The sequence below is a fragment of the Corvus brachyrhynchos genome, unplaced genomic scaffold, assembly GCF_000691975.1.
Source record: "Corvus brachyrhynchos isolate BGI_N302 unplaced genomic scaffold, ASM69197v1 scaffold6, whole genome shotgun sequence".
In the NCBI taxonomy this organism is placed as follows: domain Eukaryota; kingdom Metazoa; phylum Chordata; class Aves; order Passeriformes; family Corvidae; genus Corvus; species Corvus brachyrhynchos.
The window spans coordinates 1601580-1629278 of NW_008238632.1; the positions used below are offsets into that span (position 1 = coordinate 1601580).

Consider the following 27699-nt stretch of genomic DNA (forward strand, 5'->3'; position numbering starts at 1 on the left):
ATTCCTGCACAGGCTGGATTGCTGCCTGGAAATCAGTGTTGAGGATCTCTGTCCCAGTTTAACCAAGATTTAAATGGGCTGGATCCATTTATTTGTTTTTCGGACTATATTTAGCTACCACAGCAATGAGACTAAAGCAAGAGGCAATTCTCCAAGGTTTATTTTAATTTTAACTCATGGACTCGGATATTTTTAAGTTCAGTCATATCCTTCAAGATAGCCATTTATGCAGAAAAGATAGGTATGGAAGCACAACCAAATTAGGAATATCCTTAGATAGCTTTAAGGTGACTAAAATTCTGCATCTAGGAATGGTCTCAATTCTGCTGCAACGAGCATGCAAGACTATGTGCAGAGTGAAGTTGTTTAGCGATGTTACTGCGGGTCGTGTGAAAACTGGGTTGTCTTCCTGCTGCAATAGGGAGCTGAAAATAAGAAGAGCAAACCAACCCATTCAGATGAAAATTATTTGAAGGTTAGTTTATTCCAACACCAGCATTTGTCCATGCAGCAAAAGGACACATGCATATTTGCAATTATCTGCAGCTTTTCAATCAGTGAGTGAAAGCAATCAGTTCTGGGATAAGAACTCAGAGTACTTCAGAACAGAACTAAATGTTCATAGCTTCAGGGTTTAGTGGGGCCTGAACATCTGCTTTAAGCTAAAAAAGGAGGATGCACTTACTGTAAAGCACATTCAAAGTTGTTTTGACTGGGAAATCTTTAAGCACACAAATGTCAGAGAGTGGAAAGAAAGAATTTATAAATTAGTGAGTTATTCAAACACAGCTTGAGTAGATGTTGTTGATTATCCCACTTTAGAGTAGCATCTGAACACATGGTTTCCTTCTAAAAGCATTTGAAGGGGCATCAGTGGTCGCAGTGGCATCAGTGGAAGGACTGCATTATTTAAGATAAACAGGTGGTCCGGGAGAGAAACATGATCTACCGTGCCACATCTCTTACAGAGATGGTAATACAGTTACACATCTTGGTGAGATAGATTTGCCCATCCGGTCTGTCATCATAAACTGGCAAAACAAGTGTTCAGCCTCAATATCTGATAGAAGAAAGAATTTGCCCAAGTTTTATCCAAATGTTCGTTATCCCTTTTCTCAAATGTAAGATTCTTTTCCACATTCACAAACATTCATGGAGTGTATTGTGTACAATACACTATGTACAGAATAAAGGAAGCAGCGATATCTGAATTCTTAATCTTTTTACCTCTGTTTTTTACTCAGCAGAGTAGTTTGCATCACACCAGACTGGTTTCCATCAGTTGGAGCCATACAAAAGACTTTCTCCTTCTACTGAGGAAAACAAAAGAATGATATATAGGCAAATTAGATTAGAGAAAGGCTTGTCTACGAAAGGGACCTGAATATTTCACCAGAATAATAGCTTTCCACATGGAAAAGCTATTTTCAAATACATTACTCTTCCCAGAACATTTATTCTTCTCTTCTTTTTTTCCAGAATAAAAGTTACTTACTTGAGTATATACTCATAGGAAGACAGAAAATTACTTACCCCGGAATATTAAACTGATACTATCTGAACTATACTTGAATAAATATCCTGGATAAACTGTTTATGTCAATTTCCACTAGATAGACTCCAGGTGTAAAACTAACAGCTTTGTTCTCACAACTCTCAAAGTTAGTTAGCACCTAAAGACTTGATGTCATCCAAATACCTTTAACTTTTTTGCTCTGTCTGCTTCATGTTTCTCTCAGCAAGCTTCCACAGACTGGCCATTGTTTAAACTGTCGATAAATATTGTTAATTTTACAGCATTAAGTGTTACAGTTTTTCTTTTTTTCCACCAGCTTTTCATCCAAGAGTCTTAAGGGATTCTGCAGATCTTTTTTGAGTTCTCCTTGTACACCAGGATATTGATTACAACTGTACAACTTAATACATTCCTTAATACAAGGAGTCACCACCAAATCAGAGAAGCATCATCTTTTCAAATTCCAATATTTAAATCAAATTCTGTCTTTAGAAACCTCTGCATTATTTATAGCTGTCAAGTGAATGACACAGGGACATTCCAAAAGAGAAACTGGCCCTGAATATACCCTACTAAATTAATTAAACCTTACCTGCAGTTAATGATATAGCTTTTGGTTATCACACTGTGAGTAGCTTGATCAGACATACCAAAGGTATGAAGCAAGTACAACACTTTGTTAACCTGTTTAAAGGGACTTAAGGATATTTTGATTATCCTAGTCACAAACCAAAAGCATTGAAGCAGCTGTGATTTATGGCTAATCCGGAGGTCATGAGTTGGTTTCTTTCCTGTTAAACTCTCTGAATTTTTAATAGTTTCCTTTGAGTATGCAGAGAAATCAGGGAAGGGAACACCAAAGAACTACTCCTGCTAGTTGTCCTGCTTGTGGCTCACAGTAAGATGGCAGTAAGTATTTCTTTCTCTGATTCTTTTCTCCAGAGTCCAACCGAGAGGCTATTGGTGCTGCTAGAGGAGTTACACCGCTCCTGTCTCTTGCCAACTCCTATGATCCCAGAGTCCAACAAAATGCAGTTGGTGCTATTCTAAACCTCACACAATCAGGTACTTTCAGACTAATGGTTTACCTAAATTGCCAAAAGAAAACTCACTGATAGAAAAATAATCCAAAAGGGTTAAGGCAAGAATAAAAGCATATCTGTGCAACAAGTTATTTCCTCTGCATATGGCATTCATGTTGGTACTACAGGCTGATGATTTAAGTTTAGCTGATACGGGCCCTGTTTTGCTTAGTAGCAAAACAGAAAGACTTGATTTTCAACTCCAAGGGGCTAGTGTATGAATATTTAAATAATCAGTCGAAGAAATAGAAAAAAAAAAAACATTTGTTAAAGAAATAACTTGGCCTAAAAAAGTTAGCAGCACATTTGGTGTACTTTAAAGCAATCTCAGAAGCTTATCCAACAAAGTCGAGATTTAGGAACTTTTTGCTTGTTCTAACTCAATGCTGGAATATGCTAAGTATAACTATCATGGGTCAGACATTAAAGGCTACTGTAATACCTGCCAACAGCTTTGTCAAAAGCAGTACTTGGTCCTCTGCAGTTATATGTAGACTACCATAACTAACTCTGAAACAAACCAGCATTAAATCTCACCTACCAAGATGATACCATTGTTCCACAGAGCTAAATGATACAGTCATGAGTAACATCTCTGGACTCTGTATTGTGGAAGGAAACAGTTGGCAAGAACTTATACAGTTAGCTATTACATTTCTGGTATTACTCAGAATATTTTAAATAATTTCTTTTTGAAACACAGAAATCATAGTGAAGATCATACCTGAGGCTTTTCAGCTTCTCCAGCAATTTAGATTCTCAGAGCAGTTTTTAGCATAAAACCATCAAAAGCTTAATCAGACAACCTGCTAATCTTTTTGCTAAAATATCTGAATACTGCTGCATTACACAAGTTCTAAATTATATACTCTCCAGTCACACTGACTGGTATATATTTGGACAACATCAGCACTCTTTAGAACCCAAGGACTGTGCACATCCCTTTTGAATAGTGCTTCCAGATGAGACTGAGGGAAGAAGGAAGACACTTTCACTTTTTCTTTTTAATGGCAGACAAAATACAAGAAGTCCTATGCAAGGAAGGAGCCCTACCAGTTCTTGCCTTGCTGCTGGAATCTCCTGACTCAGAAGTCCAGGTATGACTAAAATAGGTCAGATTTTAAAATGGTAGCATTGTGACTGTAAGGAGAGCACAAACCACAGTATGCAGTAATGAAAATGGGGAGAGGAGGAAAGGTCTCTCTAATGAAGAGGAGAAACGTGTGAGAGCATCTTGGTGAAACTCAGCTCATTCAGATAATGTATATTAAAAGACTCAATTTGTCTAACTCCACAGGAGAAAGTTTATGACACAAACTTTTGTCTGCCAGCACACATTAATGCAGGGACAGGGTTGTTATGTGTCTACCTCCTTGTGTCTTTCGGATCATCAGACAAGTTGCAGCTATGTCTCTTCCTCTGGGTTGTGGTTTTTTATTTTGTTTTGTTGGTTTTTTTTGGCATATGAACTTTGATCTTCCACTCTGAGCAATGTTACTAAGTATTCTGAGAAGACATAACTTGAAAAGATCTTTTTCTTGTTGTTGTAAATATCTGTAAATCTTCCTATTTTATGCCTATCACAGACACCTCTTTGTGATTCTGCACACTCAGCAGAGAGCTCATCTTGATGCAAAAGTATGCTGATAAATAAACTATGAATTAACTTGTACGCCTTACACCCTGCTAGATTAGATTGTTCATTCAGTCCTTTGAGTAGCACCGAATTGTTTTCTCCATCAGTTTAATTATCTCTATTCAGATTTTTTTAAAATATCTGAAGGGATGGACCCTCTGGAATTGCTTTCTGCAAACTCTTTCAGCATTTTTAGATTTCTCTGAGATTCACCTTAAAATTTCCATCTCTGTAGCTCAACCTGTTTCTTCTAATTATACCTCCCTAGTAATAGATACTCTTGTATGTGTAATCCTCCCTAGCGTTAATGTTTAGATCCTTTGGAAATTATCTTTTGGAATGCTAGGGCAATAGCTACATCCAGCTTCAGTAAATAAATCTAAACATATAATACAGTAGAAGCAGATGACCTAACTTAGGTACCAGCAGCAATGTCATTGCAGCAGCACAGCACATTCCCAAACAGCCAGGGTCCTAATGAGTTTGTACAACATGCCCCAGCAGGATGGCTATAGTAGCTACAGCATGTTGTGTCTACCCCATAAATACCCTTAAGGTGAAAAAGCACTTTATTTTCATCAGTTTTAAATCTGAGCATTTCTCCAATTTAGTTATATTCTATTCAACGTATCATTACTCTGACCTCTCTCTCTACATTTTTTCTTGGTTCTTTGCAGTATTACAGCTGTGCTGCCCTAAGCAACGTGGCAGCCAATGTTCAGCACCACAAAGCCAAGCTGAGACCCAGTGACAGATTCCTGCCGCAGACACTGATCTCTCTACTATCCTCTCCTGTGGACAAGGTAAGGCTATAGCTTTCCCTTTGTGAAAAGACTTAGCATCCGAGCAGAGCTAAAAACTTAGACTTCCAGTTTCAGTGTCACATCATTCTGTTCATCTACTGTACAGGTACCTATGCACCATCTTTCCCATGAGAAAAGACACCTATAATAGAAAATGTATGGGTTCTACAAGGTCAATGTATGAAGAAAGCAAAGGGAAATTATTAAAGTTGTTCTACAGCCCTGGACACTTCCTTTAGACTGTGTGCTATTAACTTGAAACATCATGTGAGAAGTGCCCTGTCCAGGCTTTGTCTTTGATCATCATGTCTGTGACAGAAGGTGTCTGACACATCTGTTATGCTACTTTTTTTTTTCTTTTTGGTATCTGGAACTTTTACTGTATGGCTTTGAGGAATAGCATCTTGAAAATTTTGCTTTGTTGGAAGCCACATCAAAGAAACTTCAAGAAACCACAGTTCAGGGTGGAGCCTGAAACTCTGTGTAGAAGAGAGGTGAAGAAAAGGCAAAGCAAATGGGACAATTTCTTTCCCTTCCTTTTCCTGTAGCTTATCAGATGTTCTGAAATAATGCCAACATTTGAACCCTATTCTTCATCAACAATAGGATGACTGGTGCTAGGAGTTTGAAAAAAAATTCATCAAAACTTTGAAAAAAATCATGTGCCAAAATTTATTCTTGAAGATAATATAATAACTTGCTAGTGTTGTCATGTTTATTTTGTGTGCAATAGGCAAGAACATGCATTACTGAAACTGCTCTTTTTCCTCCTCTCTCTCATTCTTTTTTTTTTTTTTTCCCTCTTTGGCACAAGCAGGTTTCAAGCCAGGCATGTGTTTGCCTAAGAAATTTGGCTACCAGTGGTAAGCGATGTCTTGGAGATTGAAGAAACCACACTATTTCTTTCGCTCTCTGCCTTTCAGAGTGAGCACAGTGGGCTGGGAACCTTTCCTATTAAAAGCAAAGAGACGCCCTCTTTTCTACCTTTTAACTGGATGTTAAGGGAAGAGGAAGGTGCAGTGCATATCCTTACTAAATCTGTCTTAGAGCTCCCAGGTAGCAAGGGGAGTATCTGGAGAAGGTGAGAGAGGCAGCAGAGGTGTTCTTAGGCTCAGAGCCTTAGTGAGTTGCTAAGTTTTCCTCCTTTCCATGTTTCCTGAGCATTAAACCCAATTAGGACAGACTGTCTCCTGAAATTGCTTATTGAGTGGGGACCTGTCTTCTCCAAGGCATGATTCTGTCTATCATTAAATGTAATTTTCTCCCATGCATTTGTCATCCTCTTAAAAAACCCTATCCTATTAAATGCCCAAGATTCATTTCTATGACATATTCAGGAGATGGTGGCAGAGGACTAATGCTAAAGCCCCAGACTCCAGGGGAGAGTTATTCGTCTAGAAAATGTAGAGGTGCTTTATTTTCAAGCAATCACAATTCTAGAGCAGCTGAGAGTGAAGGATGTGCTGTGCTGCTGCTTGGCGTGTTTGAAACCCCCTGGGGTGCTTGACCATTTAGATCTGCCTCCATCTGCTGGCTGCTCTGGCACTGCCTTGTAGCGCACTCACTGAGGTTGCAGGGCCAAGTGGGGTATAACAGCTCAGTGGGATGGCTGGTCTCTCTCCTGGCTAACCCAGGCTAACTGGGTTAACCCTGGCTAACTCTGTGAAATAGGTGGTGCTTGGGAGGTCTTTCTGTTTGTGCAACAGAAGCTGCCACCTTCTTACCTGTCTTACGCCAGTGAGGGACTCAGAAAATTCCCCTCATTCTTTTTTTTGAGGTTCAGACGTGGACTGAGGGTGCCCAAATCTACATTCTGCCATCAAGCTTGTATTAATCCCTCACCAAAAGGAACCACAACAAATGAGGGTTTATTCTTATAACCAAACATCTGGCATTGCCCCATCCCACGGAGATGGGGAGGTCCCCTTTAATTTGATTACTGAGGCAACAGTCAACTGTTTGAGTCAGAGCCTGAATGCCTCCCTGCAGTGCTCTGAACCTCCCTGACCTCAGTTGTTTTCCCACACCAGCGGACATCCAGGCCGAGATGGTTGCTGAGAGCGTCCTGCCCAAGCTGTGCTCTCTCCTGGCCTCTGGCAGCGAGGATGTGCGTCGTGCCTCCATTGCTCTGCTCTGGATACTGTCCCAGCACCCTCCCAACCAGGTAGGGGAGGTCATTTCCCAAAAACAGAGGGGAAACATATCAATCCCCTCGGGTAACACTCTGTTATGGCAAAACTGTCTATGAAATGCATTGTGAGAATGACCAATAGACTCTGGGAGAATTCTCAACCCTTCTCTGTCCCACCCAAAATAACAAGGCTTTGTTTACTGCATCTGCACTGTCACTAACTACCTGAGGAGCCGTCTGTTGTGCTGAGTGGGATCCGAAGGAGAGACCAGTGAGAGAGTAGAGGGGGAGATGGGTGTCAGATTCATTGGATATGCAGATACTGCCTTGCACTCCCTGCAACTCCCTCTAGTTCTTTCAGTTCCCAGACCACAGGTGTCTAGATAGGTGTATGAGGGGGAGGACATACACAGTACCATGAGAGACTGCCACCGTGGGGGCAGCCGAGGAGGTTATTTCTTGGCTACAGAGCTTCTCCCCACACTGAAAAGCAGAGAAACTAATTTAGAGCACACACTTAAAAATGCGTAAGTGCAGAATAAAGGGCAAATATACATTACTTACCTATATGGACAGCTTTATTCAAAAGTGCATTTGAAAAATACTAACGTATTTTGAATTAGCATCAAAACAAAAAGGGGGACTAACAGATTTTGAAATCCTGTCTATCTTTAGTTAATGCATTAGGACTTTCACTAGGACTGTGTATCCTCATGTCCTAAGTTATGGAATGATTCTTTTGCCCACGTTCAGGGTAAACACCACCATTAATAGTGCAACACTAGCAAATACATGAAGAAGTCATGTATTTAGAAATAAATTTAGAAATAAATTACAGCAAGTACTGACAAATTACTCTTGTTTTTAAATAAACCTTTTCTTTATGGTAATTAAAGACATCCTTAAGAACACAAATGTGAAAGGTTTTTGGTAAGTGTTTTAAACTAACAACAGCAATGGAAGGTAGTCAGGGGTTGGGTACATAGGGCAAAAATATGTGAGAACGTTTCCACATTGCTTCAAGCAGTAGTGACAGGATCTGAGTAGCCTCAGGTGGCCTTAGGTGCTTCTTGTGCCTGAAATACACTCAGCCTGATTGGAAATTTACTCTGGGTATGGAAAGCTTGGTGCATTACAGTTCAGTTGCCTGTACACAAACCAAAATTGCACCTCCAGTACCTCTGGGATGTGGATTGAGAAAATGGGTGAGCTCAATGCCTGCAAAGAAGCAACTAGCGCACAGAGCTATTTAAGGCACAATAGCTGCATGAGCACTAAACATCCTCATTGCTTGTCAAACTGCCTCATACAATCAAAACACAATTTGCTCTCAGCAATCTTACAATTGAGATGCATTAGGTTAGTTGAAGGCCATTTGCACAGTAAATATGTTATTCAGTATGAGACATTATGCTGAAACACAGTCCTCACTCACTTTTGCTTTTCTTGTCTCCAAACAACATTTACATTTTTTGTTCTCCCAGCAAAGATTATCCACAACTCCTTTTCTCCCTGGTCCTGAAACTTGTCTTTACCAGAGTTTCAAACCCCTGGCCACAAAGAGACATGGTTAGTGTCAGTGGGAACAAAGGCACTGGGAACTCAGCCTTGGTACACCAGTGGTAAAACAGCCCATCCTTCATGAGGGAAAAAGGTGCAGCATCAGGAGGCTGGAAAGCAAAGCATCACCCTCGAGGCTTTATTCTCCAGTGAGAAGTATCTACATCTCTAAATTTGTTTTAGTGAGCAAACACGGCTGTCTCTGACTACTGAATGTTGCTGCTTTGTGCGAGCAAGCCCTGGGCACTCTGAGAAGAGGCTGACCTCTCTGTATTCATATCCTGCCTCTCCATCTCCATGCCTTTTCTGGCCTGTTTTTCAAGTCTTTTCAAGGTTTCTTTCTCCAACTCAGGCTGAATTCTCTGTGAGTGAAAGACGGACTTCTCCATGGGAACAACTGTTGGAAAACAAACCACTGAACAAAGCTAACCTTTACAACCAAGTCAAGTGATGCTTGAATTATTACAAATGCTACCCAGGATACAATGGGGCAGAATCCATCTGCCCTTTTGTTACCATGAAGCAACCCCCCAGGAATGCTTCGCAGGAGCTCCTCGCCCTGCTTCAGCCCCCTTTTTGCAATCTCCTGATCAGGCTGTTGACGGGGATTCCCAGCAAGAGCTGGAAAACTTCCCTCTTGCGGGGGGAATTTTATTCAGATTTCCCAAGGACAGCCCAACCCTGAAAGAAAACAGTCTTTTAAATCAAATTCCTTTGAGCAAAAGACCTGGAAGTCAGGGTCTGTCTATTCCAGGTGGTGCCACTGACTCTCCACTCCAGGTACAAAATAACTTTGCCTTCCCTTCTTGCTAACTGGTCAATGGGATAATATTTACCTTGTCAAGAAATCCCTGTGTAAGGAGTGTGAGTGCAGCATTGCAACTGTAAGCACACTTGCTGCTGGAATGCTTTTGTTTTTTGGTTTGTTTTTTTTTAATATTCTAGTCTTGGGAGAAGTTAGATCAATATCCATCTGAACCACTCAATCTATTTTTACTCACAGTTTTCTTGTGATTCTCTTGCACTGTGCAAGAGATTGAGCCAGGAAACAAAATCTGGATCTCATCCGTATTCCAGCCAAAAAAAGAAGTTCAGCAAAATTTGAGTACTGACACTTACTAATGTGGGTCCTAAATAAACAAAAGATCTTGGCAGGGAAGTCATTATATATTACAAAGTTCCTTTATAATGCATAGAAAATTTCATCCTCCCAGGCTTTAGCAAGTCAAATACAAGTATTGTAGTTGATGGGATTACATAGAAAAGAGGACATTTGGCCCAAAAGCATAGAAAACAGTCATCAATTGTAATTTAATTGGATTATCTAAAACTATATTATTTCTTCCTTTAAAGAGAAGGAAAAATAAGACTAAGGAAAATTTACTGTCATGTCTGCATGTAGGATTCTTTAAACGCCCTGTGCTTAGGCATAGCACTGCCCTTTCCACTTATTTTCACATTATATTTTAGGATTGCTGGTTGTGACAGTGCTTAGAATGAACTAAGTGAAGATGTCAGCTGATATTAGAAAATAAGATACACTTTTGCAATTTAACCTAAGTAAAAGAAAGATTCAAGTTTAACTAACTTTTAAAGACGTCTGCCTTTCAACACTGCTTTAGTGATCCTGATATTTCACAGGTTTCAGAATAATGTGATTTTTTGCAACTGTGTATAGGACCAATGATTTTTTTTATTCTGAACTCTCTTGCTAATGCGTCTTAGTTTCCAGGTAGCACAAATAATATAGTTCATTGTGAACAAACAGAAGAACTGCATAAAAAACTCCTAAATTCTTACGGGAAGGAGACCGAAAGAAAAAACACACCCAAGAGGAAATCTTTTGCTTTTAGCTGTAGGCCTAACCCAAAGTCTGTTGAAGTCAGGTTTCTCTTACACACAGCAGTGCCCCCTTAATCCATATTGTTATTGAGGTGACCACCTGTACAGTAATCCAGACTCAGATCTGATACTACAGGACAAGAGGTAATGGCTTCAAACTGAAAGAAAGTAGGTTTAGATTTGATATTAGAAAAAAAATTCCTTACTGTGAGGGTGGTGAGGCACTGGAACAGGTTTCCCAGAGAAGCTGGGGATGCCCCATCCCTGGAAGTGTTTAAGGCCAAGTGGGGTGGGGCTCTGAGCAACCTGGCCTAGTGGAAGGTGCTCCTGCCCACAGCAGGGGGTTTGGAACTAGATGATGTTTAAGGTCCCTTCCAACCTAGGCCGTTCTGTGATTCAATTAATATTAATGGTAATTGGAGGAAGACTACATTCAGAGAGACATACCCAGTAAAGTACCTCTAAAATATCATCAGACAGCAGAGACATGTGTGTAAAGAAGATGTTGCTCAGAACATGTTTACTAAAGAGGTGCCTGATCTAAACATACAACCCATTATTGTAGCCGGGTAAATTGCTGCGGTACTCTAGGACGCACTGCTGCTGCTACTTCGCTGTGTACTTCTGCCTTTCACACCTACCTTGAGCACCTCTCCTTCCAGTTGGGATCACACATCCTTCCCCTGACTAGCAATGACCCCAGTGAGGCATTTGATGGAAACAAAAATAAACTACAGGACCTTAAAGACTTCAGCCTTCCATAGCAAGCGCTCTATAGTCAGTGCCAGTCAGACCCCACTTTAGAGAAGCAGCACTGGACCCAGCCACATCCTTGGTTTAAATAAACAAACTAGTGCTCTTCTTGCAGAGCTAAATTCGATCTCTCCATAGCTCACTGCAAAGTCATGTTGTTTTGTCCATATTGGATGTAATTGGTTACGTAATTGATGATACTGGTTGCTCTTAGGACACTCTGGCATGTGCTGAGCTACTGCAGAGCCTGGGGACATTACTGGCAGCACATAAAACAGACCCTGTGATTGTCGGACATACTGCTTGCATCATCAAAAACCTGAGCCTTTCCAAAAACCATCAGGTAGGTACCCAATGTTTGTCATTGAACTATATGCCCTGTGAGGTTGCCATTGTGTTTATGTCAAATCAGCATTAAAAAAAAAAAAAAAAAAATCTGTGGGTAATTAATGTTAATGTAAAGGATATAGCAAATATGCCAATTTGCTGTATACTTTACACAAAATTGAATGTATGAACAAAAAGACCATAATGAAAGGCAGTTTTATTCATATTTTCCCAATACGAATAAGCTAATTAAAATAAGAAATACCTAATTTTTACTATGAGTGATGTGGTTACCTAATTTGACTGCATCATAGGTATAAAAAGTTCTTCTAGTAAGGACATTTCTTATGAATTAAAGGAATCCTTCAGGAAAATCTGAGGTCTGTTGTGAATCTTTATTTCCTGGCCCTCATGTTTCAGCTGCCCGTCATTGTGAAATAGAATCCTAGCTACTGATGTATATTTTGCCTCTTTGGCGAGATATTAGTTGTGCCAAAATTCTGTAAAGATCTATCTTGCTGACTTTGCTTCGAAATCCATATGCATACATGCACTTCCTTTCCCCTTGCCTTTTAAAAGTACCTTGATCAAACAGTACCACCAGTAGCAATCAATACTGAGAGAAAAACCCCACCTAAATCCTCGTTTCTGCTTCATCCCACTTCCTAGTACACACTTTTCAAGACTTAGTTCTTTTTTTGTTCTCTTTGTTCATGATCCAATTACTACTAGTTCCAGAGATTTAAACCAGCCAGAAGGAAAAGTATGGGTTTTTTCACTAAAATAAGAATTATATAAATTTTTAATAGCTGTGAAATCAAGTTTTGCAGGGAACTAGATTCCCTCAAACTCAAGGCCCACAGTAGGAGTAAAAATGGACCACTCGTTCAAAGTTTGACAAATATGCTTGTTTTTTTGAAGTATTTAAAGTCTGTGACATTATCCTGTTATCAGCTGAGAGCTGCTTCACCTTCATAAAGCTTTATAATATAGAGAGTATCTAGCTCTCACTGCATAAGTGAATACACAGACATGAGTGGGAGTGCCAGGTTTCCAGGGTCTGTTCTAAGGAACGCTCCCTAAAACACTTCAGAGTCTTTGGTACAATAGGAAAAAAACAGTGCTGTTTTTATGCCAGCAGGACACAGAGCGTGGGAGCTTGAAAGGTAGCAGTCTCAAATCCATCTTGGACCTCTAAGCAGTAAGTTAAAAAACTGCAGCATAAAATAAGTGAGCACAAAAAAGGATACTCCCTTTTGTTGATAGGCACCTGAGCTCACTTTGGGAGCCATGAGCAGCCTCCACTGTTATGGCCTCCCAGAGAGCTGATGACTTTGTGATTCAAGTTCACTAGCAACCAGTCACCTCCAGCCAGCTCATTCAGAACTCATTTCTTGGTCTCATGTGCTTTTAATCCAGGTCAGCACATGCTAAGTCTCCTATCTGTTTTCAACTCAGTCTATAAAATACTTACCTCAGTACAGGTGATCTCTGAACAAGCCAAGGTGTTGTCACCTGGTCGTGGTAGATCTGGGAGGATCTATATTTCCATTATTGATGGTCTAGCCCTCAGTACTGTCGAGTACTTCTGAAGCCCCCAGACACCACTAAACCGTAATGGAAATGCTAAACATGAATCTCTCTCTTGTGGCAGAGAATCACGGAGAGCTGCTGTGTCGAAGGTCTCCTCCAGACCATGCTTTTGACCGACACTCAGGAAGACTCCCTTCGTTATGTGACATCCTGCCTTGCTGAGCTAGCAAAGCAAGGTAGGGCAGCAACCCTCCATGAGTAGCTGAATCAGAGAAGTGCACATCCTTTATTAACTCTAATAGGAGATGGAGCACATCTGGACACACAGCCCAAGTCTTTCCCTTTAAATTCATGGTGTTGTAAGCTTCAAGAACAAAATACAAATCACTGGCAGGACCTGTGGGCTTCATTATCTGTGCTTTTGTTCAACTGCTTAAAATTCTTTTATTCTAAATTTTTTTGTGCTGAACTTTTCTGCTGTACATGGCCTGTCTACTTCTATTTGTAACATTTCCCAGTTTCTTGGGGTGAAATAATTTTGCCATAGCAGAAACTAATATAAAAAAAAAAGACTAAAATACACAGTAACCCTTTATCTTGAAATTTTTTGCACACGAATTTATCAGAGATACCAAATTTGCACTCATGAAAGGTACAGCACTCTTCATGGCAGAAAGGACATGTGTAAATTTTCCCAATATGCCCCAATACTGGATATTTTCTGTCAAACAAGTCATCTCTTGTATCTGGTGTAATGGCTGTGCAGCTGGCAACACATCACATTTAATTTTGCAAGCAGTGCCTGGTAGCTGCTGGACAGTCTGAGCCCAAAAGGCCAAGAGTGTGTCTTGCAGATGAAGTGATTCATTCTTGCAGAACATAAAGCCAACAAAATATGAATCAAATCCACGGCCTTACCTTACTGAGAGCATAACCTCAGAACATGACCCTTTTTTACAACCTAAACGTACCTGTTAACCAAATTCAGCACTTTTTTGCTTCTCCAGTTGCATAAAGGATTCCCTATTTCAGCAGTTTCTGGCAGACCTCTCACCTTTGTTTCTTTGACACTGGAGTTCCTGTTTACCAACTACTCTCTTACCTTTCTGCCTTCCAGAAGGAGCCATGTTACACATGGTCCAGTGGATGGATGAACCTTTGACAAAGTGCTTGGTGAGACTGGCTGGCCAACTGGAACATCCTGAGCCATCCTTTCATGCTGCCTCTGTCATCCAGCACATGATCGGTCACGGTAACTCACACAGGATTAACTATGCTTTGAAAGAGGCTTATGGCTGTCTGGAGTGAAATTAGCCTTTTCCCAAAGGAGTTAACTGTCAGGCACTGAACAACCTTTAATATTCCTGGATCACCCCCCAGTCTGGTCTCTACAAATTTATAAAAGTGCCTACAGTCACCCTTGAAATAAACCAGTCCTTGAGTACATGAGAAAGTCCAGGGTTGAAAGTGGACCACAGATAAAGGTCTGATTCTTCAAGCACTGCCATTCTGCAGGGCTGGTCCATAGCCAATGCTGAGGTCCTTAAAAACCGCTTAAGTAGGAAGGTGGGAGACCATTAAGATACTACTCACCATGGGAGAGATGAGAACCTGTTACAGACAAGGGTCACTTCAGGCAAGGTTACATCTTTCTGTTCGACCACCTTTCTCAGTATGTAAAATGTGATGGCATTCCCCACAGATAGCAGAGGTTATGTTCCAGAATTTTAGATTAACTCTGCTCCCTAACCAGCAGGAGAAAAAACTCTTACTGAACCAAATCCTGCTTTTATAATTCTAGACTAAATTAGCAGGAGCAGTGAAGTAAAGTGGCTTTTAAGAACGTAGCCAAAACTTTTAAAGTTTCAATGTGAAAGAATAAAAAAAGCATTATTTTTACCGGTAGAAAACAAACAGCTTTATGCTTAATATACATGTCCCATGCAGCTGAGAGCCTTTAGGACTTGCAAGAAAAGGGTGTTCAGATGATTCTTGCCATATTCTCTAGAAAGGTATGGTTAGATTTTAGACCTTAGACATGAGAAAAACTGAAATCTGTAGTGAGTCCCCAATAAGGGTAAATGCAAATCTGTTTCATTCTAGCATTGAGGATTTGCAACAGAGTAGACTGTCTCTCAGGTAGGGAGCAGAGTCCAACAGCACAATCACCTCATGGAAAGGTTCATGTAACAGGTCAGCTTGTCTGTGAATCAGCAGGGCCCTTGCACAGGGATCAGGTTCCCAGCACAGCAGCCCACACAGCTTTTTATTTACCTAAAGTATCAGCAGTATTGTCAGAAGCTGTAGCACATGGAATTACCTTGCCAGTCTTTGCAGTAATGTTGGTTTTATCTGAAGATGGATGAGTCATTATTGATCTTACAAATGTCGTTACAAAAATCAGTTTTCAAAGTGTTTTAAAGGCTTGTACTGATTTCCAGTGGTTCTCCCATTTATCCAGAAAAAATGATGCTTTTGTGGAAGCATCACATTGGAGAGATTCAAGCCTACCTCAAGAATTTTCTTACCCACCAAGAGGTCCGCTTTCAGCAGCTGGGCATCTCCACATTCTGCAGACTACGAGCAGGTACATCCTTCCTGCTGGCTGGGCCCCTGGGGTGCAGCCAAAGCTGCCTGCACCCATCAGCAGCAAACAGGCACTGCTTTGTAACAGAGATCGCAGAATCATTGGGGTTGGAAAAGACCTCTAATATCATCGAGTCCAGCCACTGACAGTGGAAACTCCTCCTAGCTAGGGGACTAGCTCTGCTCACTTAAGCAAACAGAATAATCTCAAGGGTGGCTGTTACCTCACCTGTTTTAAAGCAGCTGTTTAAGAGTATCTCCCAATAAAGGCAGGAGGATTTTGTTTGTTTGCTTTAAAATGAAAGGCTTTCTGAACAGCAGGGAAACAGGACTTCAGGTACAGATGCTTTCATCCAATATAAGAATTTTTGGCACTAGATGCAACCTAAAAGTTTTTCAAATGGGATTTTAGTTTATTTTGGTAAAGCAAGCAAATAAGGAAATCACATGATGAGCTGATATTAAAGCTGGGAATTCTCACATTTTCATACTTAAATGTCCATTCCTTAATATTTTTCTGGGTTTGGTTAGTCTTCTTGTCTTTGGATAAAAGTTGAGTACTTATGAGAGTTATAATGTGGTAATAACTGTATACAGCACATATCTTTACATATGTAGAGCCAGAGCCAAAACCCTGCTATGACGTGATAGGCAGCTGCTGCATAAGGCTGAATTTGGCAACTGAGATTTATGCATCTGGATCATGAGAATTTAGCAGCAGTCTTGAATGGTTGTAGGGATGAAAACTGAATTTGTATCTGCTTTTTGTGGTAGAAGATTATTGTTCTGCCTTCCCTGTAGTAAGAACCACCAACCAACTGTATCTGACCTGAAAAATAGGCTTTCTATGCATCTGCATTAGAACACAGGGAAAGACAGCGGGTTGCCTAACATCTGTTATTCCTCTTCAGATCCAGAATTTTCATTAGCATTCGGAAAAAGCCAAATGGCCAAACTCCTTGAGCAAGTCCGTCAACAAACAGAAGAAACTCAAGAGCTCCTTAGGGCAGCTATGTGCCATGAAGACAGTTAATATTTGAGCCAAATGGCTTATGAAAATTTACCATATCCAAGGGCCTGAACTTTCAGAGGAAAGTTTTTATTGGTTCCTGTAATTTTCCTGCTACTTGCAGTTGCATCATACAAGAGAGATGTCCTGATAACAAGAATTGGAGCAGGTCAAAACACAATTCCTTGGACCATTTGGCTGGCTGCTTAAGTGTACTTGAGGACATGGCTACACTGAAAAGCAGCCGCTCTGCTTGGTTAACCTTCCATGGTTTGTTTTTGGTTTCCTCAACCCCCCTTCAGAAAAACTAGCACTGTATTAATGAGGTTTTATTCATGCAACTGGCTGATTCCACTGAAGAGGCATCTCTCAGATATGCAGGTGATTGTATTCATCTTCATTCTGTTTCTGTTCCATGTCCTGTATTTCAGAGCACACTCCAGGGACTTTAGAAAAGAATTGAATCAACCCATACTATAAAGGTAGAAAACTACGAACAGGTTACTACAGAAAGTAACTGCTGAAGGACAATTCAGAAAGTGCAAGAAATTTGTAAGAAACAAGAATGGGTGAAGCCTTACAGCTGATCCTTTTCCACACTATAGGCACTATCCTCCAGCAGAAGAGCAAAGGCACATTAAGGCAAGGAAATGTTGCACAGAGCAAGTGCAAAACACAGCAGGAAGCATGAATTATTTGTGTTTAAGTACAGAACTCTGTGTTCTGCAAATGTTAAATTATTTCCAAAGCTACTTGCAACAGGGGAAGAGTGAAAATATTTGGCAAAATTAGGAATTTTTTTGTTATATTTTGATATTGATACTTCATTTTAAAAGGAGTTAAAGAACAATAAAGGTAGTCATGTGTTTAAATTAAACTCATTTTCTTACATATATACTTCCCATGGGCAGGCAGATGTTCAGCCGTCTCCGGAAAAGCTGGGTTCCATCATGTGTAATGGTTACTTGGGAAGACACACACTGTAACTTCAAACATCCCCCCTTTCCTCCTCCTTCCCCCAGCTTTATATGCTTAGCATGACAATGTAAGGTATGGAATGTCTCTTTGGTCAGCTGGGGTCACCTGTCCCAGCTGTATCCTCTCCCAGCTGCTTGTGCCAACCCCAGGCTGGTGGGGTGGTGTGAGAGGCAGACTTTGTGCAAGCGCTGCTGAGCAGTAAAACATCCCCGTGTTACCAACCCTGTGTTCAGCAGAAACCCAAAACACAGCCCCCTTCAAGCTACTGTGAAGAAAATTAACTCTACCCCAGTCAAAAGCAGCACACTGTCTTTTGAGGTGCTTCTGACCGTCATGTAACTCTTATGCGCATGTAGAGCTTTAGAGCTGATACTGGTCACAAACATGGAATAAAAGTGAGATTTAAAAAATAGTTTAAAAAAGTTGTTCTGTCAGTTAAGAGCTCAGTGTTCCATTTTATTGTGGCTCAAATCTGTGAGCTTAATTTTGGTACTTGGAGGAGGCATTTTTGATAATGATTTATTTTAATATCTGCAAGTTCTTTACAATGGTACTGTTTGGGAAAAAACAAAACAAAACACCACCCCACCCCCCCCAAACAAACAAACAAACAAAAACCATGTAAAAGCAACCAAAACCACACTCAGTGCAGTAAAAAGGCCTATTAAAGTACAGGGTAGACAGAAACTTTGGATAAAGCGATAAAGCGATATGGCATTTTCAATATTCATGCATGACAGGAACTTTGTTTTGAAATTTCATGGGACAAACCATGTGCTCAGCTTTGTGCAGGTGGACTTACTAAAACAGAGGACTGACTGAAGGACAAACCCAGGAACAAAAAAAATCTCAAATTTCAAGCCACCTCTGTGGGTGTTTTTAGATCAGTTGCCAAAAAGAAACAGTGCAATATTACGTAATGATATTAGAATGTGTCCTGTATCTGTATTCTTAGGTATTTAATCGCAAACATTATTTCAAGATCTTAGCAAGAAAGAAAATAACAAAGCATTCTTCATCAGGAATGAGGAGATAAAAGGCATGAAGCAAGCAGAGCTAATGGTGAGCAATGCAGCAGTTGTGATGTACTGAAATAACTTACCGAGCCTCATCCCTGTGAGCGTAGATGCTCTGCTGTGGAGGCGTGAGCATGGAGCTGAGCCTTCCCAGAGCACACAGCTCTGGGGGAAGGTCACTGCTCTGAACCCTCAGAACAGCTGTCTGCACCTGCTACACTTCTACCTCATGGAGTAGTTCCCCTTGCCCCTCATAGTAAAAACAACACAACCAGTTTCAATAGCAGGCAGAGGAGCTGGCCTTCCTCCCAGACCGTATTTATTGTCAAGAACAACACTCAACAAAAGGGAAACTATTTTCCCTGCATTAAAAGATGCTTAACCAAAAGATTTAAAAATTCAATATTAAATCTTTTTCTTAAAAATTCACACACCTACTTCCACTCTCAATTCCCTTGGTTTTATTTTGTATGTCAGGCCCCTGAAACAGGAAATTCTCTCTCTCATTTGAAGCAAACCTAGATTGACCGTAATGATAAAATGGTTTTAATCCAGCCCTGTTAAAAAATTCAAAGCAAAAAACAAAGTACATATGAGAAATAAAGCAGGCCCATTTTTGCTGCAAACAGTGAAGGAAGTGTGTTGAAATCTCCCAGAAAACAGATCAGCATAATTTATAACCAATCCTAAATAGCTCAAAATCAACACAATTTACACTTGATCCTAAATGAATCCTAAGACTGACGCTAAATGTTACTGTTCCTTTGCTCTGTTTCTAATTGCAAGTGACTCTGTACTGATTTTCCAGTAAAGAAATTAGAGAATACCTGAAGCAAAGTTTTAAGCAGACCAGCAGTAGACAGAATAGTCTTCCATCAGAGACTGACTCTTGCTTCAACTATGCAAGAAAATGAAAATATAAGTAGAAATAAATATTTCAAACAAGTTTTATTTGGTACTTACATGCTATATATAGTTTTAAAGAAAAACTACATATTTTGGACACTTCAAAATATTGTGGCTATGTACACGGAAAACTAAAGAAAGCAAGAAAGGAACCCAATTCATTTTACTGTGTCACAAGTTACTAGTGAAAGCACTCTGACTGAATGGCTGTTTTTTCCCTTCCATAAATATTCTGGCAGATGAAGTCTCTTTCATTTTATTTCCATTGCTTTTATCGCATCTCCTCTATAAGATGAACACTTGGCAGCAGCAGAAATTTCTTCAAAAATTCTTCGGCTTTTGTCTCAGAGGATTTCTTCTGCTAGCACAGACTTTCTGCACAGCTTCCTAGAGGGCTCGCTCAGTGCTCACTAAAGGCAAGTGCAGGAATCTTAATGGTAGATTCTGTTAGCAGGAGCTGAGAGCCCATGAACCTCCATTTCCCCTACCCAAGGATCTTCTCACTGATTCAGACAGCAGTGCCTCAAGCCTTCAGTGATGCTTGAAACTCAAATACCCAGAGCAAGCTTTGCCTCCAACAGCATTGTTTAGCAAAGCACAAAAATGTGCAAGATTTTACAGTTCTGCACAACAGCAACCAAAAGTGTGGGATGAAGCAATGAATGACAGTAGAAATCAGCATCAAACTAAAGAGAAAGCAACCTGCATCGTTCCTCTTACCACTCAAACCGCACTGCTTTATAAAAACCACACACTACATAAAAAGCACAAACAATGACCATTTTCCATTTGCTCTGAAACGAGCAAATCCCAAAAGTCCCAAAACCTGCATCATCATCTGAAACTCAAATATCCCAGGTTTCACACAGTCTTCAATAGTCTGATAAGGCAAAGGAAAAGTCTTCCATCATTGGGAACAGCAGCAATTTACAGGACTCAGAACAAGGTATTTCCTTGTATGTGTGTGCACACGTGTGCACATATGCATACACATCTTTTATAGTATTGTGAACATGGATGTAACTAAAAAAAAAATCAAGTTAGCTGTATCTTTTTACCACATATGTCTAATTTATTCAATTAAATTTCTGTACTGAGCAAAATTCATAAATACATCATCTAGGAGAACAATAGGTTTTCCTCTTGTCCATGAAAAAATAATGCTTTCAAATTTTCACATTTTAAAACCTGTCTTGTTTTGTGTTTTTAGAGAAAATGTGAGAAGATCATAGTGACGTCTCAATTTACAGAATGTCCCTGTAGGAATTACATTTACAAGAACCTGATACAGAAGCCTATAGTGTGCCCCCATAATTAGAGTTCTCTGCAATAACATTTAAACCAACAGGTTTAAATAAAACACCCCATTAACTCTACTTGTAGAGCAATGAGGCATTTATTTTTCAAGTATTAGAACCACAAAGTGTAAAAGATTCTTTGCCAATTTTAAAATTATGCCTTTTAAACCAATACCCACCTTTTTAAAAAAACAAAAAAAATCAGTCCCACCACCCAAATCAGCCCATTACTTTCAGATTCCAGTGTCTTGTGTCTTAAGGAATGCAGAAATATTCATTTACTAACAAAAGAAGCTTGTTGGAAATAGCCATATTAAGTAACGCACGTGAAGCATGATTTTTTCTAGTGATGAAAGCTATTAGAATGGTGATCCAAGTCTATTCCTCTCATTTCTTCTGCTGGTTTTACTAAAGTCCTTCCAAAAAAAGATACTCAAGAAATCTTTAAAAAACTGGAGAGAAAAAATAAAACACTCCTTCATTGCATGGAAGAAACTCCACTGACTGCAGAGATGCTCATATCACCTTTGGTTCTTCAGAAGAAACAATCAGATCACTTCTAAAAGAGAAGGTAAAAATGACAGGTCAGAGTGGCAATTCTTACTTCAAAATGTTATGTGCTTATGCAATTATTTTACTGTAAGATGATTTTCATTGCATTTTTAGGCCAGAGAAAAATAAAGTGCTATCCAATTTAATTTGCTAGATTAGTATTTGTTTACCAAACATTCTTGAAAAGTTATGATATACTTCAGAAAAATCCAGTGTCCTGCAAACCATCCCTCCATGCCTGCAAGAACTTAATGAGGAAAGCACATCCAGAATTTCAAAAAGTAGTTTGTAAAAAGTAGTAGCTCCCCTTCTGCATGTGCGTGTCAAGCACTGCACTTGCAAAACTGGAACCCAGTGGCTGATCATAAGGCCAGAACAACAGCTGTCACCTATCACTTCTGTGTGAAAGTACATGCCAAACCTTTCCAAGCAACCTCAAATGGCAGAAAGTAAAATATATGTGAGAAGCCCTCCTCCAGGAAAAGAGAAGGCCTCAGCACCTTTTGCACTGCATCTATATGTGTTTGGCATACATAGCTTTACAAAGAGGACATATGTCCCCAAATAATGTGGAGTTTAAAAATGCTTAAATGAATCACCTTATATTAATTGAGAGCTCTGGGACCTCTGTCAATTACAACACATTACAAGTGTTAGTGAACCACAGCAAACCTACCTGCTGTTTGATGTGTTTGAACACTATCTACCTGAGGCAAGAGAGTCCCCTTATCTTCAAAGGCTAGAATAGGATTCAAAGGAATTTCGGGACTATTGTTTCCATCATTGTTCATAGCATCCAGCCGGGATGGTTTAGAACCAAGAGGCAGGTTCATGATCTCTTCAAAGTTATCATTCTGCATAGACATTCCATTTTCATTTGCGTTTTTCTCTGGATTGAGATTGCTGAAAGAGAAACATAGAAATTTTTCCTTAATACTTTATCTAGAACAGAAATTTAGTCATCCTCAAAGCTATAGTACAAATGTAAGAGAAGTCTGCATCAATCCCAAGCATTCTTTTAGCCAGAGAAAACAAAACTATGCTTCTACAAGAGTAGGAAGTACTCTTTTCACAGCCAAGTACTTGGTATTCCTTCCCTCAAACCCACAGGATAGTAGTTACTTTTGGCTACATGAGAGCCAGAACTACAGGGTGCTCTGTGGCCACCTCAGTCTGAGAAGTGACTGCAGCACCACCACTACCTGGAACCCTGCACATAATGCAATTTACAGCCTCTAACATCTTTTTCAGATCTCATAGTCTTTGTTGTACCCTTCCTCTTATTGCAAATCAATGTGATTGCCCTTAGATAAGATCACTGTAATTTTTATTATTTCTTGGATCACCTCCTGCCACCAGTTCTGGAGCAGCCTCTTCTATATGCCACTTACCCAGAGAAAAAACTCCCTTGTCAATGCAGTGCTCCTTTCAGTCCCTCCTCCCAGACAAGCTCTGAGGGTTTATTTCCAAGACACTACGCAGCTCCACATTTCTCCTGTTGATCATGTCCAAGCCAAAAGCGCCTCCCTCCCTCCTCCTGTCAATCTGCACTTTCATTTCCCATCTCCCACATGACAGAGATGCCTTATGAGCGAGCTCTTGTACATCTCCCCCAGTCAAGAGCAGCACAAGCACAGACACTCTGCTGTTGCACGTACTCTCTCCTGATGATACTTGCTCATGTCTTGCATGACTCTCCCAACCCCTTTATTAGGTGCTGCAATTGCCAAATCCCTCTCACTCTGCAGATGGCATGTCCTATCCTGCCAGAGGGGAGAAATTAAGATGCTACTTCAGTGAATAGGATGAAAGTAATGGGACCTTAAGCTCCTCAAGCAAGAGCTTGTACTCAACAAATACTCAAAAACCTTATGATCTTTCACAGGTGCTTCTTAAGGTCCTGAACAGTTAGATCCTGACAACCTTGAGTACCTATTCCCTATTTGGACCACATCATAAGTGTTCAGGTTGTTTGGAAATGTTTCAGTCACAAAGGCTCAGATGCAATTTTCCTAGATTGAAACTTGGCTATCAATTTCCTTAGGCCATTTCTCAGTAGGTGGCTTGGTTTCACAGGCTAATTTTCTCCTGACAGCACATTTACTAGTCTTAAAAAGAAACCTGCTTATAATTGGCATACAGTATATTTTCATTTGCTGGCTTCTTTGTGTTTACAACTCTGCACCAACAATTAAAGAATTGTTTTACAGTATTCCCCAAGAGACAGAAAACAATCATTGCTCTTTTGAAAGTGGCAATGCTTTATCCAAAGCCCAGATTTCCTGTGAGAATCACATGCTGCTGTTCATATCAAGCCTTCCCAGGTTTTTCAAACCATCGCCAGTTCTTTCTCAGAAAGGCACTCCTTTTTTTTCAACTGTGGATATGCTGGGCAAATTTCAAAGTGAAAAATATGTTTCACTGCATTGAATTTGGGAGCAGACACAGAAACCCTGCTGGCTGCCTGGAAAGCTCCTAAACCACATCACCCTTTTGTGCCAGAGATCCACATCTGCAAGACAAAGAGCAGAATCTGTGAAATGCTTTAGGTCTATTAAAACCTGCTCTGTAATGTACAGTCATTAGGTTGTTATTCACTATAAAGTATCCTATTACTTATTTTATCCCGATTACTGCCAATAACCGTACTAGAGCTAGGATAACATGCCAAGTTTGATGAATGGGGTAAGCAAGAGGTACGAAGAGAGCAACTGCTCATTCAGATAAATTAAACAGCACGGTAGTTCAACAAGTATTAGAGCAATGAAGAAGCTTCTTGCTTCTGCAAACAGAATTTTTCTACCCAATTTATCAGTTGACAATGAAAAAATAATTCTTCATATTTAGTATTTGTCATTGCACTGCCAGTATTACACACAGAGTTAGATCAGGATTCATTCAGACTTGAATGATGCCTTTTGAGACAGAGGAGTCTCTGCAATCACGAACAAGGTACAGAAAAGGAAATCAGGACTATAAATACTCTAAATTTTGTGGTATAAAATCGTTTAGATTCTATGCTGCTTGATCCACCTAATTGCTAGAGGAGCAAATTTAGACAAAACAAAGGAGAAAATAGAACAGTGGAATTAATTTCCACTGGACATCTTAGAGGCCACAAGCTCAAAAGAAGATTAGATAAATTCCTAGGAGATTGGTATGCCCTCCAGCTTCTGGTAATTAGCAGCTTAGGGACTCCTTGAGCCTATGGTTGCATTTGGACCACAATGCTTAGCAACCCTTCATTGGCCAGAGGATCTCCTGGTAATTACGTTTTTTTCCCCCTTTACATTGTACTACAGGCCATTAAAGCAAAGAACACAAAAAAATAAAAAAGGGCTTTTGACCTGCTACAGCTGTTCTTTCTGTCTTATGTTACATTCTTAATGTTGTCTAAGTGTCTAATGCAACACCAGAGATGTCCTTTTCAGGCATACAATTCTGCAGAAAGAACTGGATAATTTTGGCATTCTAATATATTCCGTAAGTATGCTTGTAGCAAGACACTTATGTAATAGAGGGGGAAAAAAAAGTTGCCTGAGTTGTTCAGAGTGCATTTCCAAACATAACAATCTTGCAAGCATCTGAAGGACATCTCCATGGCAGCTGAAAAGCATCTCTGCAGCTTCAGACCAGGACACATCAATATTAACAAGATAGACTGGAAGATGTTGAGAAAAAAGAAGCCAGTTTACTTAAAGGAACTGGAACATCCAAAAAATTTACAATTACTGAAAATTATATCTGTTGTAGATAATTTTAGCCAAAACTCTATGTAGCCACAGATTGAAATTAGAATTACAAGAGACTAAAAATAAAGAAAGAAGGCCAGAATTCAGTATATCTGTTTCTCACCATTCATCGGAAAGCATCACTGAACAGGAAAAAATAAAATACAGACTTGCAGGCCTTTGAAAAATGCCAAAATATCTTCACAGCTGGTATTTCTGATCTGAAGGACAATGTCAGTCACCTCATTTATTGAGAGGATTTTTGCAGAGGAGACATAGATAGACATTAACAGCAAAACGGACGCCAGACTTTTGGATGATAAATGGTGCTTATTTTTAATCCACTGAGACAACAGCACTGAAACCAGCCAGCAATAAGGAGTTTTCTTTTCCAGGACAAGATATGAAGGCAATCACCCAGACCAACTGTATATTTCTAAAAACTGGTTATCTAACCTACCCAGAGACCCAACTCCGTGCACACAGGATGGAGACATGAGGTGACCTGTGCTCACCGAGGCATTTTGCACTGCATTGCAAGTGTTTGTAGGAAACAGCACAGAAAAGAGGAATTACAGAGTAAGTACCATAAGGAAAGTACTGTCAACATAAACCACAGTACTGAAATAACTTTTTCTAAGAAGTGGCAGACACGATCTATCATGGGCAAAGAATTAGACAATGGAGTACAAGCAAAAATCTGCAAGTGGGCTATGGATTAGGCAGCTGTAGGATTCTGCATCACACTGTCCGCTCACCCACACAAGCACACGACACAAGTTCCCCAGGTAACAGCTTTTTAACTTCTGGTCAGAAATCTCAGCACTCTTGCCCTTAAAAAATGATGAAGTCTTTTTCAGACAAAAGCCAGATCTTGCTGAGGGCTGATTATGAGTGAGGTGCTCACTCAGGAGACAACTTGCACCCACTGCCCCTGTGTGTGCTACCTGGTATCTGGCTGCCAGACAACCACAGCACACAAGATGCAGTAGCAGTGGTGTTGGCACCTGTGGCTTTTACCATGTGACAAAATCTATGGGACACTACCAAGTGCTTCAGGCTTCACCTTCCCGGTCACTGTGGATGCACCTCTGAAGCAGACACATTCCAACCTGGCATGCCAGTTCTCCCTTCTACAACCTTACATGCTCTTCCTACTTTTGTCAGTGTTCTTTGATCTCATTTATTCGTTCTTCACTGTGGGCATTCTGAGGTTCCTTCCACACAGATTATAATGGTAGAGGACAGCACTCATTAGCGTGGCACATTTTGTATTTCAAACATCAAGGTGCTTGTAAGGCTGGGAGTGATTAACATTTTAATAGCTGCCCAAGACAATTATGAGGCAGCTCATCCAATGTAGCTCAGTGTCACTGACAGAACTTCCCTCAGCAGGAGCATCCTTGTCAGCATGACAGCAGGCTGAGATCCCCCAGGCATATGGAGGGATCGAGAAAGGGCAAATTCCTCCTTCAATTAGTGCCAATCACACCCTGAAGCTGTGTCCATTACAGACTGCACAATGGCTTCCCACATTCAAGTTTTTCCATGCATATTCTGGCACTACCTGCATAAAACATGAAAGGACTGTGAGATTATTTGGCTTTCTGCATCACTAAAATTAAAATAACTGACAGCTCATGCTTATGTAACAGATGTCACTCGGTTCAATACTGAGGTTTCAAGTGTTTCAACAATTTCTCAAAGTCTGAGTGACTTGCTTCATGGCTACAGAGAGCTCCCAACATACAATATCTGCCTCCCCAAATACTCCTTATGAGGAACAAAGCTGTTTTCTTAAAAAGCATAACCAAAGCGACTAGTCCTGTATCTCACACAAAGGACATATCTACAGCAACACTTGCTAATACTTCAAGCAGTTCAGAAATCAAAACAACTAGGCTGAAAGCACAGTAGTCATTATTCCAATTAAGAAAATCACCAGTACAAGCCCAGAGTGGGTTTTACAAAGCTTAATTCAGGGAAAGGAACGGAAAAAATTTCCCTTTCCATTAAGTTTCAATAAATGTAATAATTGCTGGCGAACACACTTTGTTCCAAACACTGCAAAGAACATGCTCTATTTTTTTTTTAGATTTTTCCCTATCAGTTAGCAAAAATCAGTTACTGCTATTTGAAATATGATAAAGCTCTTTTCTGAACACAGGACAAGATAAAAACCAGGAAACAAGGCAGATTGAACAGCTGCCTCTTATTTAGTTAATGAACACATGGATCTGAATATAATTTATTACTCTAGTAGCCCTCATCCTCCAAACACTTCCCCTGACACTCGGCAATGTTTTACCTGTCCACATTTATGGGGGGCTGGTTTGGAGCCACCACGCGCGTGCAGGCGGCCGGAGTCCCATTGTGCGGAGGTGGCACTGCGTGCTGGAGCTGAGGCCCTGCTGCAGGCTCCAAGGGAGAGGCAGGGCAG

General features: G+C 40.2%; 2 protein-coding genes across 4 annotated transcripts in view; one reads left to right on the forward strand and one right to left on the reverse strand.

Annotated features, from left to right (window-relative positions):
* LOC103617646 (vacuolar protein 8) overlaps positions 1–18168 on the forward strand; it is a 26218-nt gene extending 8050 nt beyond the window's left edge. Inside the window, exons 5-14 of one of the 3 annotated variants that reach the window (XM_017737222.1) lie at positions 2459–2581; positions 3613–3695; positions 4912–5037; positions 5855–5900; positions 7068–7201; positions 11538–11666; positions 13305–13419; positions 14301–14435; positions 15645–15770; positions 16681–18168. In XM_017737222.1, coding sequence (XP_017592711.1) covers positions 2459–2581; positions 3613–3695; positions 4912–5037; positions 5855–5900; positions 7068–7201; positions 11538–11666; positions 13305–13419; positions 14301–14435; positions 15645–15770; positions 16681–16802 — 1139 coding nt within the window. In that variant the 3' untranslated portion in view covers positions 16803–18168. The remainder of the gene's footprint in view (positions 1–2458; positions 2582–3612; positions 3696–4911; positions 5038–5854; positions 5901–7067; positions 7202–11537; positions 11667–13304; positions 13420–14300; positions 14436–15644; positions 15771–16680) is intronic. The other 2 variants (XM_017737224.1, XM_017737225.1) reach the window with 2 other exon arrangements.
* A 1533-nt stretch (positions 18169–19701) lies between these two features.
* Positions 19702–27699, reverse strand: part of MAP7 (microtubule associated protein 7) — a 108053-nt gene continuing 100055 nt past the window's right edge. The window contains exons 17-19 of the mRNA XM_017737221.1: positions 27568–27697; positions 22205–22431; positions 19702–21535 (exon numbers count right to left, since the gene is read on the reverse strand). Of these exons, the coding sequence (XP_017592710.1) occupies positions 21525–21535; positions 22205–22431; positions 27568–27697 (368 nt within the window). The 3' untranslated portion in view covers positions 19702–21524. The remainder of the gene's footprint in view (positions 21536–22204; positions 22432–27567; positions 27698–27699) is intronic.